Source organism: Chelonus insularis, unplaced genomic scaffold, assembly GCF_013357705.1.
Source record: "Chelonus insularis isolate UGA/USDA-ARS -01 unplaced genomic scaffold, ASM1335770v1 contig_401_pilon, whole genome shotgun sequence".
NCBI lineage: Eukaryota > Metazoa > Arthropoda > Insecta > Hymenoptera > Braconidae > Chelonus > Chelonus insularis.
In genome coordinates, this window is record NW_023276558.1 from 27,999 (window position 1) to 45,056 (window position 17,058).

The following is a 17,058-nucleotide window of genomic DNA, read 5'->3' on the forward strand; positions in this document are numbered from 1 at the left end:
GCGTGACTTTTTTTAATCAACTATATGCTGCTCGGATAAAACTTTTTTTTCTATAATGTTATCATGTTAATTGTGATAAAGTAAAGTTATAAATTTTCTTGTATATCATACAATTTATACAATAAAAAACAAAACTATGTTTAAAAATTTTATGTAAATTTTTTTTTACTTGGTTTATCTTTTATATTTTGTATCGGTCACATTTTTCATGCTATTTTTTATGGTGTAACTAGAATAGTATATTAGTGTGGCCTTGATCTTGATGAACAATAGATAATAAAAATATTTAAAAAATGCTTTAATTCGTAAACTTGAATAATTGGAATAGTGCGAAACAAATGACAGTTTTATAAGTGCTATAACCAGCTATAACGACCCGCTGGCTAGGTCGGCTATCGAATATTTATTATACAATAAATATGCTCTATAAAATTTTCGAATAATGGTATTAGATTCTTTTGTATAAAACTTGAAATAAGTATAATCATAATAGTAAATTGAAATATTAAATCACCAACCTTATCTTAAAATAGTAGCTTAAACAATATAATGTATCATTTAAATTAATGAACAAAAAATATTATGTAAAGGAATATTGGATCGCTTATTATTTATTGACTAAATTATTAAGTTTTCATTCGAGCAGCAGTGTAATAAGAAAAGGCACACATAAGGCAAAAATTTTCTAAAATTATAGTTTAGACTGCAAATTAATTCTACTCATAATATTAAAACCAAAAATCTAAACAACATATAAATGTATGAAAAAACTTAAAGCAAATGTTTTGGTTGCTTGTTAAATGTGTGTAAGGGTATATGTGATATTTATTATCTGTTTAGTATTAATTATAAATAACTTTTATCTATACAATTTCGTCGACACTGGATATATTATTATTTATAAACTCGTTCTTTGCTTTTATTCAGCATTTTTTAATTTAATTAACAAAAAAAAATTGAAAAACAATTCATTTGAATGTTGATGAAGTGTAAAATTTTGTTATAAATTATCAGATACTTCTAAAATATGATATTTGATCTATAGATAGAATTTTTTATTTGTGTGGTTTCTCGGTAAATTTTGCTTCAAGTTATAATACTTTATTTAAAAAAATGTATAGAACAATGTTAATCAAATAACGTCATATCGACTTAAATGAAAAAAAAAAAATCTGTTTACTAAAATATATTTAGCTTTATTCCGGAAATTAAAAGTTGATGGAAATTAAAGTGGTAATATTAGATCACACTAAAAGAGCAAATGTTCAATTTCAGTTATTACAATTAACATACACTTGTGCTAATTCGAAAAAATTCGACTTTGAGTTACGTGAAAAGTATTTAATATTTGCAAAAATGCAATAATAAAATTAGAAAAAGGAAATTTATCTTTTTGATAAAAAAAATAAAAAAACTTTTTAGCATTGGTGAAAAGCAATAAATAAATCCGCTCTAATATCTATTACCATTTTAAATTCTAAGGTGCAAAAAATTTAATTTTTCTCATTAAACTTGATATAGTTTAAAATTATATATTAAAAAAATGTGTCAATATCATTTACGTTAAAAAATACCCTCTATAATCATGTAAGAAATTGATTTTCTGCGTTGATTGTTTAATATCTGCAGAATGTCTGTTAGAAATCAGTTAGATTGCATTACGAAAATAACAAAGTAAAATCATCCCTTTTGTTAATTAATAAAAAAAAAAAGATCATGAATAATGACTTATTTATCATTGTTTTTTGTACAATAATAAATATTTAAAATACCGGCGAAAATTATCACTGCTTCCGAACATCGTAAATAATTTAAAATAATGTAAAAATTGTGATACTTGAATTCAAAATAAATTTTAGTTAATCATTCCAGACTTTAATTTAACGATTATCTCTAATAGGTATATTTGATATTTATTTCGATATAAATTCTTGAGTTAAATCTGCAATAAAAATAAATAGAAAACTTTCTCAAACATGGAAATATTATCTGTTTATATTTTCAGCATACACCCGATGATATTTACACTCAGTATCATCAATACCTCTAGGTTTTCTTATATCAATCTAACATTTCTCCAAAGAGCGGCAGCTGACTGGTATAAATATATATTATCCAGTCTTTCTCAGAACAGTGTCGAGGTAGATAAATGTCAAGATCAAGGTCATTGAAGAAGCTTTACACTTTCTAAATAATTACTGGTTGATATTTCTTTTCAGATATTGAATTGAAATACTCTCGGTTTATAATAAATTAAATAATTATTCTTTGAAGCCATTGTTAAGTGTGCAATTTAATTGTAGCTGTTCTTATTAATAATATAGATAATTTAAGATAATTTAAATACATTTAAATAATTGTAATTATTATGTAATAACAATTGAAATAGATTTATTGGTGAATTTTTAATCAATAGAGGGAAGTTACTTGATTAATTGTTGCTTTGAGCTTCAGAGTTGAACTAATGATTTGAATCATACAAAAACTTTCGCTAATCGATGCAAGATAGATTGACCAGACCAGTTACGCAAGTATGTCTTTAAATGTATGCATACAGAGTAGTTGTACCAGTTAACCATGCACCTGTAGTTGATCATTTAACTAGTAAAACTCATTTAAAATGTTCGTGGATTTTTGTTAGACTTATATGGTCAATCATATCAGGAACATTCACTTTATTACCACTATATAAGGTACAAAACTTCGGTGCTCATTGTGAGATCTACATTTTGCTTAGACAGGAAGACTTGTTAATATCAAAATCGCATTATATTAAGTTTTATTTTTTATATAAACTGTAGAGAAGTGATCTTCTATCATTACAATATGGTTACTTATTTTAACATCACAAAAGTGATGTTCTTAATTAATTTAAAACATAGTTCAATTTTATTCAATATAATTATCCGTATCCTTTTATAAATAATACGTTATTTTTTCCTAGTTTTGTAAAACTAAATTAATTTGAGTATTGAGTAATAAAAGAATCGAATACATCACTTTCAGTAAAATTAAGTTGTTTTATAGAACGTTTCGATGTAACAATTTCACCATATATTTTTAATTTTACCTTGAGTTTCATAAATGACCGCTAATATTACTTTTTTAATCTGTCTATTACAAATAATTACTCGATAATATTTCATTCTTACGTGTGTAATTATACACGCAAAGTTCGACCGTGAAGATTCCTTCTATGCTATTATAACTCAATTCCGGTAAACATATTTTCTCATATCCACTTCAAGCAGTAATAATGTCATGTCTTCATTCACTTTCTCTATCAACTTGATAAACTTCCGTAATAATTTCACTATTTTCGACTCTTAAAGTTTCGTTTTAATTTCATAAATTTAATGGCTTTTAAATTTGCATATACACACTGTAATACACTTACTGTCAGAATTAAAAAGATGAAAATAAGTGTTCCACAACTGAAAGAGAAATTCAATGATACTCTAGAAAAAGTAGAGTCTAAATTACTATAAAACTATTTAGCGTATGAAAAAAATGAAAAATTATATAATTATCTTCTTTACAATTTTTGTGTTCATATTCTCATCACGGATCACTCATCTGTATAATTATGACCAGATAAGTAGTCATTGATGCAATAAACTGGAAAAAAATATTCATTCATCATTTTACAGAAGTTGAATATTTTTTATTTATTATAATTACTTACATTTTTAATCAGTGGATATCCAAGTTGTACAAATCCACAGGGAGAAAATGTTAAGGGATTCTGCATGATTTGAATAGAAAATTGTTGAATATTTTCAATAAGTTCTTTATCTTGAGATTGTATTGCAATTTGATGAATTATTTCACCAGTACGTTTATACTATTTTTGTAACACAAAAATATAAATGTAGGATTAAATTAATTTTAGATCATAATGAAAATAATTATTTCTTTATACCTCTGCAGCTGTTTTAGCACTAATAATATTTATCAGACTAAATTTAAAGACGTATACCAGAAGCCAACCCGAAAGAACGACACTTCTGATAATTCTTTCATGTGATGTCAGAGTTGGGTTGAATACAGTTAACCACATCGCATAACACATACATGTCATTACTACAAAAATTATTGATAATGCCATACATAATTGAAAACCATATAACATCATTATTCTGTTGCACAGTAAATTTATTTCCAAGTGTAAATATCTAAAATGATATAAAACAAATGGTTAATAATTAATTATGTATAATCGTATGCATTAATATAAAACGATTTATTATGCATCAAATTATAAAAATTACTTCATAATATTAAGAGTCTTATTGATATTCTGAAATGGTGCTTCATATTCAGGAAAGCTGGGAGTAACACTGTTTTTCTTTTCTGATTGATATGATTCAGTAGCAGAAGATACTTGATAATGATTTAATATCCAATTATTAACTTTGACTTTACTATGTAATAACAGCAATCGATTGATACATTTCAATCTTAAACCCATATCTCTGATTGATGAAGTAAAAACCATCTCAATACTAGTATTCACGTGCATTGGGTGTTGAAAAGTGACGATCATAGCAATATTATTTATCAACGTAGTACGATGATGGAGCCATAACAATGTCAAGGCATTAATTCCAAATGAAGTAATAATCCAACAAATGACCAACATTAGCGTGTAATAGAAAGCTCGTTTTAAACAACCAACTGATAATCCTAGAGTCTTCAAAATTTCTTCAACGGCTATATTTTTTTTGCTGATTTGCACTGTGCTCTTCATAATTAATATAATTAGATTAATGATAAATGATCTTTAAGTTTATAATATTATTAAAAATTCTTACATTTCGGTGGATCCATGCGATTATAATATTAATAATCATCAAAATAACATTGCTAATAATAATAAAAATATATAATTGTTCTTCACGTTCAAACCAGATAGAACTAAGAGCAATTGAAAAACAATACCAAAGAGAAATAAAATAAGCGCACGTATAAAAACTTAAAAAACACAAAGTTAAACCAATCCTTTGATGATTTAACGGATACTGTATTATTCCAAAGCCGAAAAGCCACGAAACAACCAATACAGGCCATCGAGCTTCTTCAAGATTTTTTGGCTTACAGTTGAACATTGCTAATTGATAAGTAACGTAATAAATTATTAATTATTAATACGACTTAGTAATTGTCACTAACAAGATCATGAAATAAATGTTCAAACTCTTGCATGAAGAAATGAAACATCACACACCTATTTTTATACACTTTCGTGTTGATACTATACCAAGCCCAGTTTTCTGAGTACTTATTCCCTAGATCCTTCATAAAAGCATGAGATTATCAGTTTTTTTTTACTCGAAAGATCATAATATGACAATATATTTGATGCTTTTATAATCATAGTTATAATCTATATACATGTAATAATCAGGAGATCTAACTAGACCATCGCTTTTCTGTATTATACTCAAAAGAAAAACATTGGAAAAAATATAATAGTTGTTTTGCAAGACAATTATAATTATAAAAGATTTTATCCACATCATTAATTAATTATGATGCTTTGTATTCTACCTTTTAAAAATTGATACAAATATTGATTATCAAATATAAAAACATAATTCTTTGTGAATTGTAATACAATTTTTCCAACTTGATTATCGATCTATCTATTAGTAATGAAATTAAAAGTCAAATAAAGAAGATCCAAAAAATAGAAATAGAAACTTAGAATATTATAAGAAGAGATATCCTTAAGATAAATTAGGTGATTTCTTATCATCTTCATCAAGAGTGCAGTCATGAATAAAACAATCATTAAACCAACTAAACGACTTTCAAATCCGCAAGTGTGAGAAAAATATATTTTTGTTAATGTAATCATCAAACATTATCATCTTTTGTCTGGCATTTCTCTTTGTTTCTATACAAATATCTCTCTCACATTCAAGTTCATAAATTGTATATTGAAAAAAATTTATAAGACGTGAACAATTTTCGATCAATACTAATATCAACTTAACAGCAAATGAACAGAAAATAAGTGGTTTCGATTTAGATGTGATGGATCGGAATGAAAAATTATATAATCTCTCTATATTATGTATTATTGCATGATCAACAGACAATAGAACTTCGTAATCTCATTTTTCTCATATGAAATATGTATTTCAAAACAAATCTATGAAATAAATGCTGTTTCCATGAATAAAATGCACACCATAATAGAAGTGTGAAATTTTTACACGCCTGAAACAGACTATTATTATTTCTAAATATGTATTTAAGGCACTTAAATGGGCAGAGTCTATCATTTTAGTTCATTGTACTTGTTAATTATATTTTTCTAACATAACTTGATTTATACCTATGTAAGTTGCATACCAACTGCTGGACCAATACATACAATGAATAAATTAAGTAATTAACATTATATGATTGCAGTACCAATCATGATTAACTCACAAATTAATTCTATTCTAGTATTTTTATAAAAAATCTATCTTTTAATTACCATGGAAGATGAAAAGAAAATTTTTATTTACTAATATTATTATCTTTTTTTGTAATTTTTTAATAAATGAGTAATCAAGTTCATATAACTGAAGTGATTCGATGGTTAATATCTTACCCAAGAGAATCAACAGAATCAATTTTAGTAGTTGATTGCAATTTCATCGCTTACATAAAGATCTTCCTCTCATAGCAATTTATAATGAATGAAAATCATTAATAATGATACTCTTTAGTGATGAAAAGAATCTTCTTAATTTATAATCAATGTCTTTTTCCCATGAATAAAAAAAAACATATGAATAATTTTCTGCAATGCAGAAAGACTGAATGATATTCCCAACACTTGAATACATTCTGAAAAATTTCTCCATGCAAATTATTTACTTCAGTCTGTCATTCAATGAAGATTTATATATTATTTTTGTTAATAAATACTAGTCTATACAGATTTTAATCAGATAAAAAGAATCAATTTGCTTACATCTAGATTACGTTATTTTTACTGCTTTGAGCGTGATTAATCCTACTTACAATTGGGATAAATATGAATAAATCATTATTATTAAGTATCTTATTTTTTTTAGAGATTTAATATCATGTATTGTATGTATATTGTTTCGAGTAATTCTACTGTTCCGGTTACAAAGAACTATGAAGGATCTAGCTGTATGCTAAATGTAGCTGAGACAGCTACCTTTCATTATGGCTTAATAAATCATGATAAATTAAATTTGATCACTAGAAAATTTTTTTCATCACTTGCTAAACTATGATCTTATTATGGTAGGGATTACATTTCTTTTTAACCATTAAAATTCAGTAATTTTTCATTTGATATATGTTTTTTTTGTTTTAACTTGACATATGCTCTGTACATGCCATAGCGGATAAAGTGTTACACTTTCAATATATTTTCCAGCATGGATGTTGAATATCTCAGTTGAAAGATTGGTACATTCGATTGGTTATGGTATACAATTTAAGCTGTCTCTGTAAACTACACTCACATTTTTAATAGCCTTTATCTAAGTTCTATTAACTAGTTCAATACAAATTATCTACAATTTTATTGTTGTTAAATAAAAAAATTATATATTAGAAAAAAATGAATAAATATAATTATTAAAGAGAAATGAAAAATGTATTTTTTCATGTTTTTTTTCTATTTATAAATAGTTTGAATTGATTTAATCCTGTTCAGTTTGATTATTGCTGCACTATTGAACTTGATTGCCAAACTCGATAATTGTAAATATCAAGAATGACTTATTATTTATTTATTTACTTATTATTTTTTGCAAAAATACAATCTTGTGAATATAAGCAATTGTTTTTATAAAATTTTACTTCTCGTGTATGTTTCATAATTTTCTTAATTAAAGGAAGTTTCATCTACATATTTTATTATTTATAATTTAATTCAACTCTTATTACTGTAGTTTTTTTTAATAATTACACTTTTATTAGATGGGATTGAACGTAGTAAAAAATTATGAATAAAGATTATAAGGAAAATATACAATGCGGATACACATACCTACTACTTTCGTTTTCTGTTTTACTGAGCTATTTCTCTCTGGAATACTTGTATCCTTGATAAGAAAAAATAATACAACCTTCTCTCTTGAAAAATATACCTCTCATACCCTTATTAAATACATTAAACAAATGTCATTAAAATTTTCAACTCTAATTCTGTCATTGTTTTTTCCTTGTTAAATCCTTCCAAGTCCTTCAATAAATATTCAACTGATCAAATATCATCAATTCCTTCAATCAATCATTCTTTTCCCTCCCTCAATAATTAGAAAAAATTACCCTAATATTATTTCTACTTAAATTTATAATTTTAAATAAATATTAAAAAATTTAGCAATAATTTTTTTGTATAATATCAGGGAAGTGCTACTTTGATTTCTACCAGTAATATTCTCATAATACATCATTTATCAAATTCAACCATCCTTATCCAAATGGTTAGTATAACAGTTACTTATTTAAATAAGAAAACAAACCCCTAATAAATAATTCATCAACCAAATTGAAATTTCAAAGGTAGAAATCACATTCTCCCGCAAATTTTCTGCTTTCCATTTAATTAATTATATTAAATAATAATTTTTCTTTTCAGCATATAATTAAGCGAATAGGTAAAAAAAAATCATGCACACGTACTCATGGTTTATATTATGTGTTCACATAAGAATGATTCAACAAGTAAATTGCTCATGCTGGTTTGACCGTTTACCGTTCTCACGGGCGTCTGTATTACTATAGTAATACGGATATTCATTTGTATTACTACAGTCTCTACCTTGGAGGAGACCCATGCTCAGGGAAGTATGAGAAATCCTTATTGGGGGCGTGGGTACTGCAGCTATGATGCAACAATAGAATGGCGTAGACAGTACTAGATTGATCTAGTTCTGATTTATCAAACGCAATGATTCTTACATTTCAATAAATTCACCCAAATCCACCATAAATCCTGGACCTATCCCAATCATCAAATCCCCTCATTATAATATCCAACCCCTCAAATCATCATCATCATATATCATTGTATTATTAAATTAAATATCAACTATTAATCCAGATTAATTTGCCAGTTTACAGAATTACCTTATTCCCATGCTAAATTTATTATCAGTCAACCATAAAAAATATGACATTGTAATGAATGTATCTAATGAATTCACACATATGCAGACTAATAATGGCATTAAAATATTAAATTAACAACTACCCCTCCAGTGGACGTACTTAGCCGAATTATTACTTCGTTCACTTATAAATAGCTAACCAACCGAAGTAGTGAAAGAGTATTGAGAAGGACGCTAAGTAACCCCACTTTACAAGATCGGGTGCGGCCTTTCTCTTAGGTCTATAAAGGCACGAGAAAACGACATTAATAAGACATTCTTTTAACACTCGTACTTGATATATTCATCATGAAAATTCTTATATTTATAGGTAAGTGATCATAATCATTCAAACACTCCGAAAATTTTTTTTTCTAAAACCCCTTGAAATTTAAAAAACCATTCAATGTCTGTTGTAAAATTTCGGTTATCCTCGATTAAATTTCAAGTTTCAGGCAATAAAAGGTTGTAAATAATAATTAATATTGTTGAGTGTTAATAATTGTTATGTGATTACGAATTATTTTGACAAGAGCAATGTTATTATCAAAGAACTGCAAGACCGGAAATATTAATTAAACAACGATGTAGTTATATGATACGATGTGGTATTGCGAATAGATTGTAAAAGTGAAAGCGACATAGATAAGTTGAATTTATTTTGTTTCTCATTCTGTGTGAAAAGCTGCAGAATGTCACAAGGGAGAATGGATAGTGTTTATTATCATTCATCTGCAAGAATATTATCCGGATATTTCGCTAATCATATTTCCGGTATCACGTGATAGTCTCACTGACCATTGTACCGTTTAATATCCTCCGGTCATTTTGGTTGTAAAATTTTTTTCGTTTATGTATATACACATTCATTACATAAATATCTATCTATATATATAGACAGGATTAAAATAAGACACACTTCCGGGATAATCTAGTGTACTTTCCCATTCACATAATAGTCTTTCAAGTAACTTTTCAATATACACACACACTCTCTCTTCCTCTCTTAACTTTGCTCAACGCCACTTCCTTTCTACCGTAGTTAGCTGTCATCAGAATTGCGTTTCCCTTTCGGTTCGATATGCATTGTAAGAGAGAAACCGTGAAAAATTGTTGTCAAAATTCGATGAAATCGATCGAGCAAAATTGATTTAATTTAAGCATGATATACGTGATAGCTTTGGAGCACGATTTAATTTATGTAATCGATTATGATAAAACTGCCATTAAGATCCGGAACGATGTCAGTGAACAAAGAGAGATCGTGAGATACTGACTTAATAGTCATGTGAACAATATATAGGTGAAATATTGTAAACATAATATATGAATTATAATACTCCTATTTTTTAATTTGACTTTTACGATACTGATTTACTTAATAATAATTCCATTGACTGTAGATAATTATTTTTAATTTTTTTTTTTTTCGTTAATTTGACAAGGGCTAGTGCACTGGCACTCGGAAAAATGAAATTTTTTTATTACTAATGAGCAACTTTTTAAATTATTAATTGACAGAAATGATTTTGTAATTTTTTGATTAAGTTAGTTTTTAATTAAATCAAAATTGTTGAAGGTAATTTAGCATGGCATTTATCAAAAGAAATCACATTGTTGATGAGAAATTTATATTTAATAAAAAGAAATGATAATAATAAATAATTACTGTGTTATTTAATGCAGAGAAATTATCATTGTTTTATAAAAGTATAAAATATTCTCAATTGAAAATTTTTATGAGAAGTATATAATGAACTAACAAGATGTTTAAATAAACACATATATAAATATAAAATTTTACTTTGAGGAATTTAAACAAAATAGCTTATGGTGAGGTGATGCCAATGAACTATAATTTTTTTAATTCTTCCTAACATCTACTTTGTTGTCACAAAATAAGTAAAAAATAATTTTAAATTGAAGTTGAGAAAAAGTTTCATTAATTTTCTTAATATTCTCGATTATCTATGGAATTTTTTCTCTTAGTAATAATTGTTGAATAATAGACAGAATCTTTTCTGCTAAAAAACACACATACTTTTTCCGATGTATAGATTGCATATGTTAAGAGTAAAAGTCATTGTTTTTGCCGGTTTCATGGTTCACTGAACATTTTTTTTCTTTAGAAAAAGTTGTAGAAATCACGTTTTGTTAAAGGTCACTCACTCAAACCTATTTTAACTACAGTAAATTTTTTTTCATAAAATCAAATTGAAAACCAATCGTCTAATAATTGCATTTGTATAAGACTAATCTGTTACATGATATAACCAATACAAATAATTATAACTTTCATTGATCCCATGATCTTAAATGATAAAAACAATTTCTGTATGGCACATTAGTTATGGCATGTAATTTTAATAATTATTCTAAAATTTTTAGTTTATTATTAAATAAAATATGTTCGTAATTACGTTCTTAACATTCACATACATTTTTTTTTAAATAAAAATTATATTAATTATTCAACGATTAACCTAAATTTTTTTTCTACATTCAGTAAATGTCGAGCATATCCTGAACAACATATTTAAATGTTTACAAGCTGACAACTAATATAATTACCGAACACCATGAAATCTCTTACAAACAATTATTTTTTGTTCAACATTTTAAACTCTACACCGAAGAGAAATAAGACCTTGACCTTCTTACACATCTATAAATTTAAAAGAAGAAAATTGTTGAAATTAAACCTAACAATTTTACTTATTCCTATAATTTATTTATTTCAAAAAATATTTTGACTATTTTTTATTTAGCTTCTTTTCTCTAAGAAAAGTATTTTGCGAAAATAGTCATTATTGTGCATAACACGAATTTTTCTACCCGAATATAAGGAAAAAAATTGTTGGAATACGATTAGACTTTAGTCAGGACTCTTATAAACATTCTATTAAAATATTATATGAATACCCAATATAAGAGAAATGTCTGAACAAAACCGGATTTTTCTACTTCTAAGAAAATTTACATGAATTAGCAACAAAATTCATGGAATTTATTGATGAATTAAATTTATGTTATATGAAATATATTGAGGTATGCCTCTAATATAAAAATCATTTGAAAAACCAGTAAATTTAATCGTAAGAAATAGATTATTTTAATAATAAATAAATAAATAATTGGATTTGATTCCAATACTTCTTAATGTATCCCAATGACTTAGAAGTGTCAACATAATTGTAAAATTCATGACAGTCGACTATGTTTCATAAAATACATTACACCTCTATCAGTAACAGATACTTATTGAAGTTGTAAAGCATATTAGAGAACATAACATACAGTTGTACTCACGCGATATATCAAACTGTCTGAAACATCACGCAATATATCAAAGCAACTATTCAGTCGATAAACATTACTTAACAATCTCATTTATATATAACCATTATTACGTTAGTCTATTATTATCATATCAAGTCTTGTTAAATTTTAAAATGTAAAAAGTGAAATGATTATTTATCAAAATGATTGATAAGTTTCTCATTATTTCGGTTAAAGATCATATGATAGTTCAAACCAACTTACTCCATTATTCCATAACATTTCTTGCATTTAGAATTTTTTAAAATTTTATTTAATTAATACCACTTACAGATAGAATTAACCAGTAAAGTCTGCATGGTATTTAGAAAGTAAACAATTTAAAAAAATGAATTGTTATTTGTTAAGAAATGTATGAACACACAATCTTGAAAGGGCAACAACCTAAATGACAGGGTCAAGGCCATTAGTGATATTGGTCAATATATGATGATACAAATATTAATTGATAGATTAACAATGATAAATTGTTTATATTTTGAAAGCATAAACTTTTTGATGATCGAAAGTAATTCTATAAGTCATGGACATCTTAGATGATTATATCTTTATTTTATAATGTCATTATAAATGATGTAAGAGAAAGTAAAGAAAATAATAGTCACTTGAGTTTTTGTTTCTTTAATTTTCAATGACATGACTAAATTCAAATACCAACTGTTTGTTGTCATTAATTATATTGCATCATAACTAAAGATGTTCATTACATTGATGACATTATTTGTAATTTAAAAAAAAATTTAATATTTTCATCATAAATAATGATCGAACGTCACTTTTGATGATTATTTATTGAAAACACAATTATTTTGTTGTAGTTTAGAAAAAAAATGTCTTTTAATAATTAAAATCAAATAATAAATATTAATAAAAAAATTATTATTATAAAATTTTTTATTATTACGTTATTCGGTAAAAGTTTACAATGCTCTATTTAATATCACACAATTCTCTTCGAACTGCCTTGAGTCATTAGATAATTTTTCCAAGCATAACAAAAATAAAATAATTTGCATACCCTTGGAGGATAAAGAACTAAACCAGAATAGCACAGTCTATCGTAGTATGAATATACTTTATTAATTAGCATATATTTATTTATTACTATTATGAAATATGAATAATATTTTTTGTTGAATATGGTCGACAACTATGACTCGTTAGTGTATCTACTTACACATGACCATAATTAACAAGTGAAAGATTGTAAATATATCAATGATTGCGTAAAAGAACTAGATTTACATCAAGTTTATTTATTTAAGTTATGACTAATTCGTAGAATAAAATAAAATATTATACAGCTCCATAAAATTTTTTATAGATTTGTTAACATGATTTTTGATCTGTTTTCTAATCTGCAAAATTAATGATGAAAACTATCGATTTGAAAAAATACTAATTAGCTCTAATAAAGTTAGTTAAACCGTTAAAAAAGTAATTGAATAAATTATTTAAATTAATTGAAATAGTTTTCAGTTCTGAAGAAAAATGTAATTATTTCTTGAAATCTAGCTCAAAGACCTTATATAGATACTATCATAATTAATATCTTAACTCATTAAACGACAATGAAAAACATAAATTCATTCTATAAATATTCAACTGAGAGGGGAAGTTTTTATTTCAATAGTAAAATAAATAAAATGCTACAACATCTTGAATGCGATTACTTTCATATGTTTTTAATTTGGAAAAAATTATTTAATGGCAACAACACTGAAGAACTGGTTGGAAAACCAGTGCAACGACCTCGTCGTGTGAAGGATCAAGAACGATTTATATCGCGTATATTTCTAGTCCTCGTTCATGATAAACAAACTTGTATTAAAAAAAAAAAAACGATTGGAGAAATCATAAGGCTAATTTATGATGGATTACTTTATGGATGATTAAATGATTTTGATTTATTTCAGGGTTTTGCATTTTTTTACTTAATGAAAAATGTATAGCATCAAAACTTGAAGAAAAAGCAAAAGATGATGATAAACTTGTACTTTTGGAAATCGATCTCAAAGAACCAGTTAAACGATCACCTATAACTACCAGCAATGTTTATGGTGGAGCTCAGAACCAATTTATTATCCGCCATGGTGATGATGCACAAGAAGTAAGATCTTTTATCGTAATCAATGAAATTTTTTATTTACGAGATTAATTTTTTGGTAAGAAATAGAATTAAAAAAAAAATGTATTATTTTTTAGTTATCCCCAGAATACCTGGCTCTAATTGAACAATACACCCAGGCCCAACCTCAAGCCTACGATGCACCAGCTAAACACGAAAATGAACAACCAAGACAATTGTTAGCTTACGCTAGACAACAACCTCAACAAGCCTATCATCGACCAAGATTACCAGTCGCCCGACCACATTTAGCACTACACCAGCAAGTCCAAGCTGAAGCACAACATGAGGTTCAACCCCAACCACAATTACATGCTAGCGAAGCATCGCAAAGAGAATATCAATCTCCTGTTGCCTATGCAGAACCAAAACGAGGTACTTTCGAGCATGAACTTTTGCAATTAGTTTCTGCCAATCAAGCTCAAGAGTTTGGACTTATTCATGAGCAAAAGAAACCACAGAAACAATACGCCTATCCGCAATATGCTCAACAGATCTTGGCAAGTGTATCTGATTACACAAAATCCTCTAACGCATTACCTCAGAATTCTCCTGATCACCAACAATATCATATTGAAACTTCAGCACCAAGATACCAACCTCAACCTGAGGCAGCTTATGTATACGAACATCGTCCAAAAATTGTCAAACCTCAACCAACTCAACCACCTCCTCAACCACAATATCAACAACCACGACAATACGTAACTCCCTCTCACTATAATAATCCAAACATTCATCAAGTAGGAGATCATCAAGAAAGTGAAGCTATTGCACAAGCACAAGCTCAAGCAGAAGCTCAAGCTTTAGCTTTCCAAAAAATATCCCAAGCTTCACATCTCAAACATCAGCAAGCTGCTCTCGAACAAATACGAATTGTTAATGAACGTCATAGACAACAAACTGCTTTAGAACAAATCAATCAAGGTCGAGTAAGTGAAGCGGGAAAAGAACATATTGAAGAACAAGTGAGACCAAAAAACCCTGAAGCAAAATACAGAGCTAGACTAAAGGCACAAATTGCTGCTGAAACTGCTGAAGCTCGTAAACATCAAGAAGCTGCAGAATACAAAGCTCATGCTGATGCTATCTTAGCACTTCAACGACAACAACAAGCTCATCTTCAGGCTCAAGAAGATGCATACAACTTTGCTCTCAATTTTGAGAAAAATCAACAAAAAGCACAAGAAGAAGCACAAGCTTTAGCTAATGCTCAAGCCGAAGCTTTATATAAAGCCCATCAATCAGCTCGTCTGAAGGCCCAGAAAGAAGCCGTACTTGCTGCTCGTGCTCAAGAAGATGCTAGAAAACGTGATCCTGAACATACACCTGTCATTCAATATCTTTTACCTAGTGGTACTCCACTGCCAGAGCCTAGCCTTGTAACTAGCCAAGTACAACAAAAGTATTACGCTGATGCTGAATCCGCTCCAAAAGCACAATTGAAACTTCTCAAGAAGAAACCTTATAAACCAGTGCTCATTGATGAGTCTGCAGATCAAGAACATGTTCGTGGACCACAATTAATTAAAATTGCAGGAGTTTCTGATTATAGAGGTCAACAACCAGCTGCAGTAAGAAATCCAGGCCCAGGTAGATATTATGGAAAGAAAGACACAGCTTTAGATAGATCTGGATATGTTATATATGACAACCCATGGCTATATCAAAATGCAGAAGCAAAACAATAATTTTTATAACAAAATACAATAAGACAATCATCGGCAGTAGATTTATTTAATTTTTATAAATTTGAATATCTTATGCTTATTTCATTAATGATATTTTATTTTTAAATGTAAATATTAAGGCATCATTTTGAAGACAAAATTGTCAATCATTGATATTACCTTTTCGTACATTGAATTTTTTGATATAAAATTATAGACAGTACACTTGAATTGACTAATTGTTTATAAACTTTTCTACTAATATGCTTAAGGTTGATAGAAGTTTTTATTCGTATGATGTCAATCAAGGTATTGCTGATTTTTATTCTACACTGCCGTTATTTTGTAATTAGCTATTTTATATTCTAATTCATCTAATGTAACATTTTATGTGAAATAGTAATTGATTTACTATCGAATTATAATTTATTTATTGTTTGCCATGAATAAATTTTTTTGTTATGTACTTAACAATTGTACTTCTGATATTTGTGGAATTGCATTCTGTTGTCAAGTATTAAAAACACTAGGTTACTAGTGTAATATTCTTGCGGATGGTCTACCTATTGTTATATTTTAATATGATAATTTAGAAATTAAACAAATTTCAATTATAAATCTTTGGAATCTAGAATCAATTGAAGTGTCATTTCAATTATGCACATAAGATTCATGTACATTAAAATCATCGACTATTGATAGTCTAATGATTTCACAACATTATCAATAAAATAATATAAATCTAAACACATGTTTATTTTTTCATAACAATACCCCAATCACACAA

At 27.1% G+C, this 17,058-nt stretch overlaps 2 protein-coding genes across 2 annotated transcripts; one reads left to right on the top strand and one right to left on the bottom strand.

Moving 5' to 3' along the window:
- Positions 1 to 3,041: 3,041 nt before the first annotated feature.
- Positions 3,042 to 4,930, bottom strand: LOC118068802 (putative gustatory receptor 28b). Its single transcript, XM_035086480.1, has 5 exons — positions 4,815 to 4,930; positions 4,272 to 4,744; positions 3,923 to 4,175; positions 3,686 to 3,844; positions 3,042 to 3,618 (listed from the first exon to the last, which is right to left on the bottom strand). Exons 1-5 carry the CDS (start codon positions 4,851 to 4,853, stop codon positions 3,562 to 3,564), a joined length of 981 nt encoding a protein of 326 aa, XP_034942371.1. The 5' UTR covers positions 4,854 to 4,930; the 3' UTR covers positions 3,042 to 3,561.
- Positions 4,931 to 9,327: 4,397 nt separating this feature from the next.
- Positions 9,328 to 16,737, top strand: LOC118068801 (chromatin modification-related protein eaf-1-like). The gene is made up of 3 exons (XM_035086479.1): positions 9,328 to 9,465; positions 14,390 to 14,583; positions 14,679 to 16,737. Exons 1-3 carry the CDS (start codon positions 9,444 to 9,446, stop codon positions 16,290 to 16,292), a joined length of 1,830 nt encoding a protein of 609 aa, XP_034942370.1. The 5' UTR covers positions 9,328 to 9,443; the 3' UTR covers positions 16,293 to 16,737.
- Positions 16,738 to 17,058: the final 321 nt, after the last annotated feature.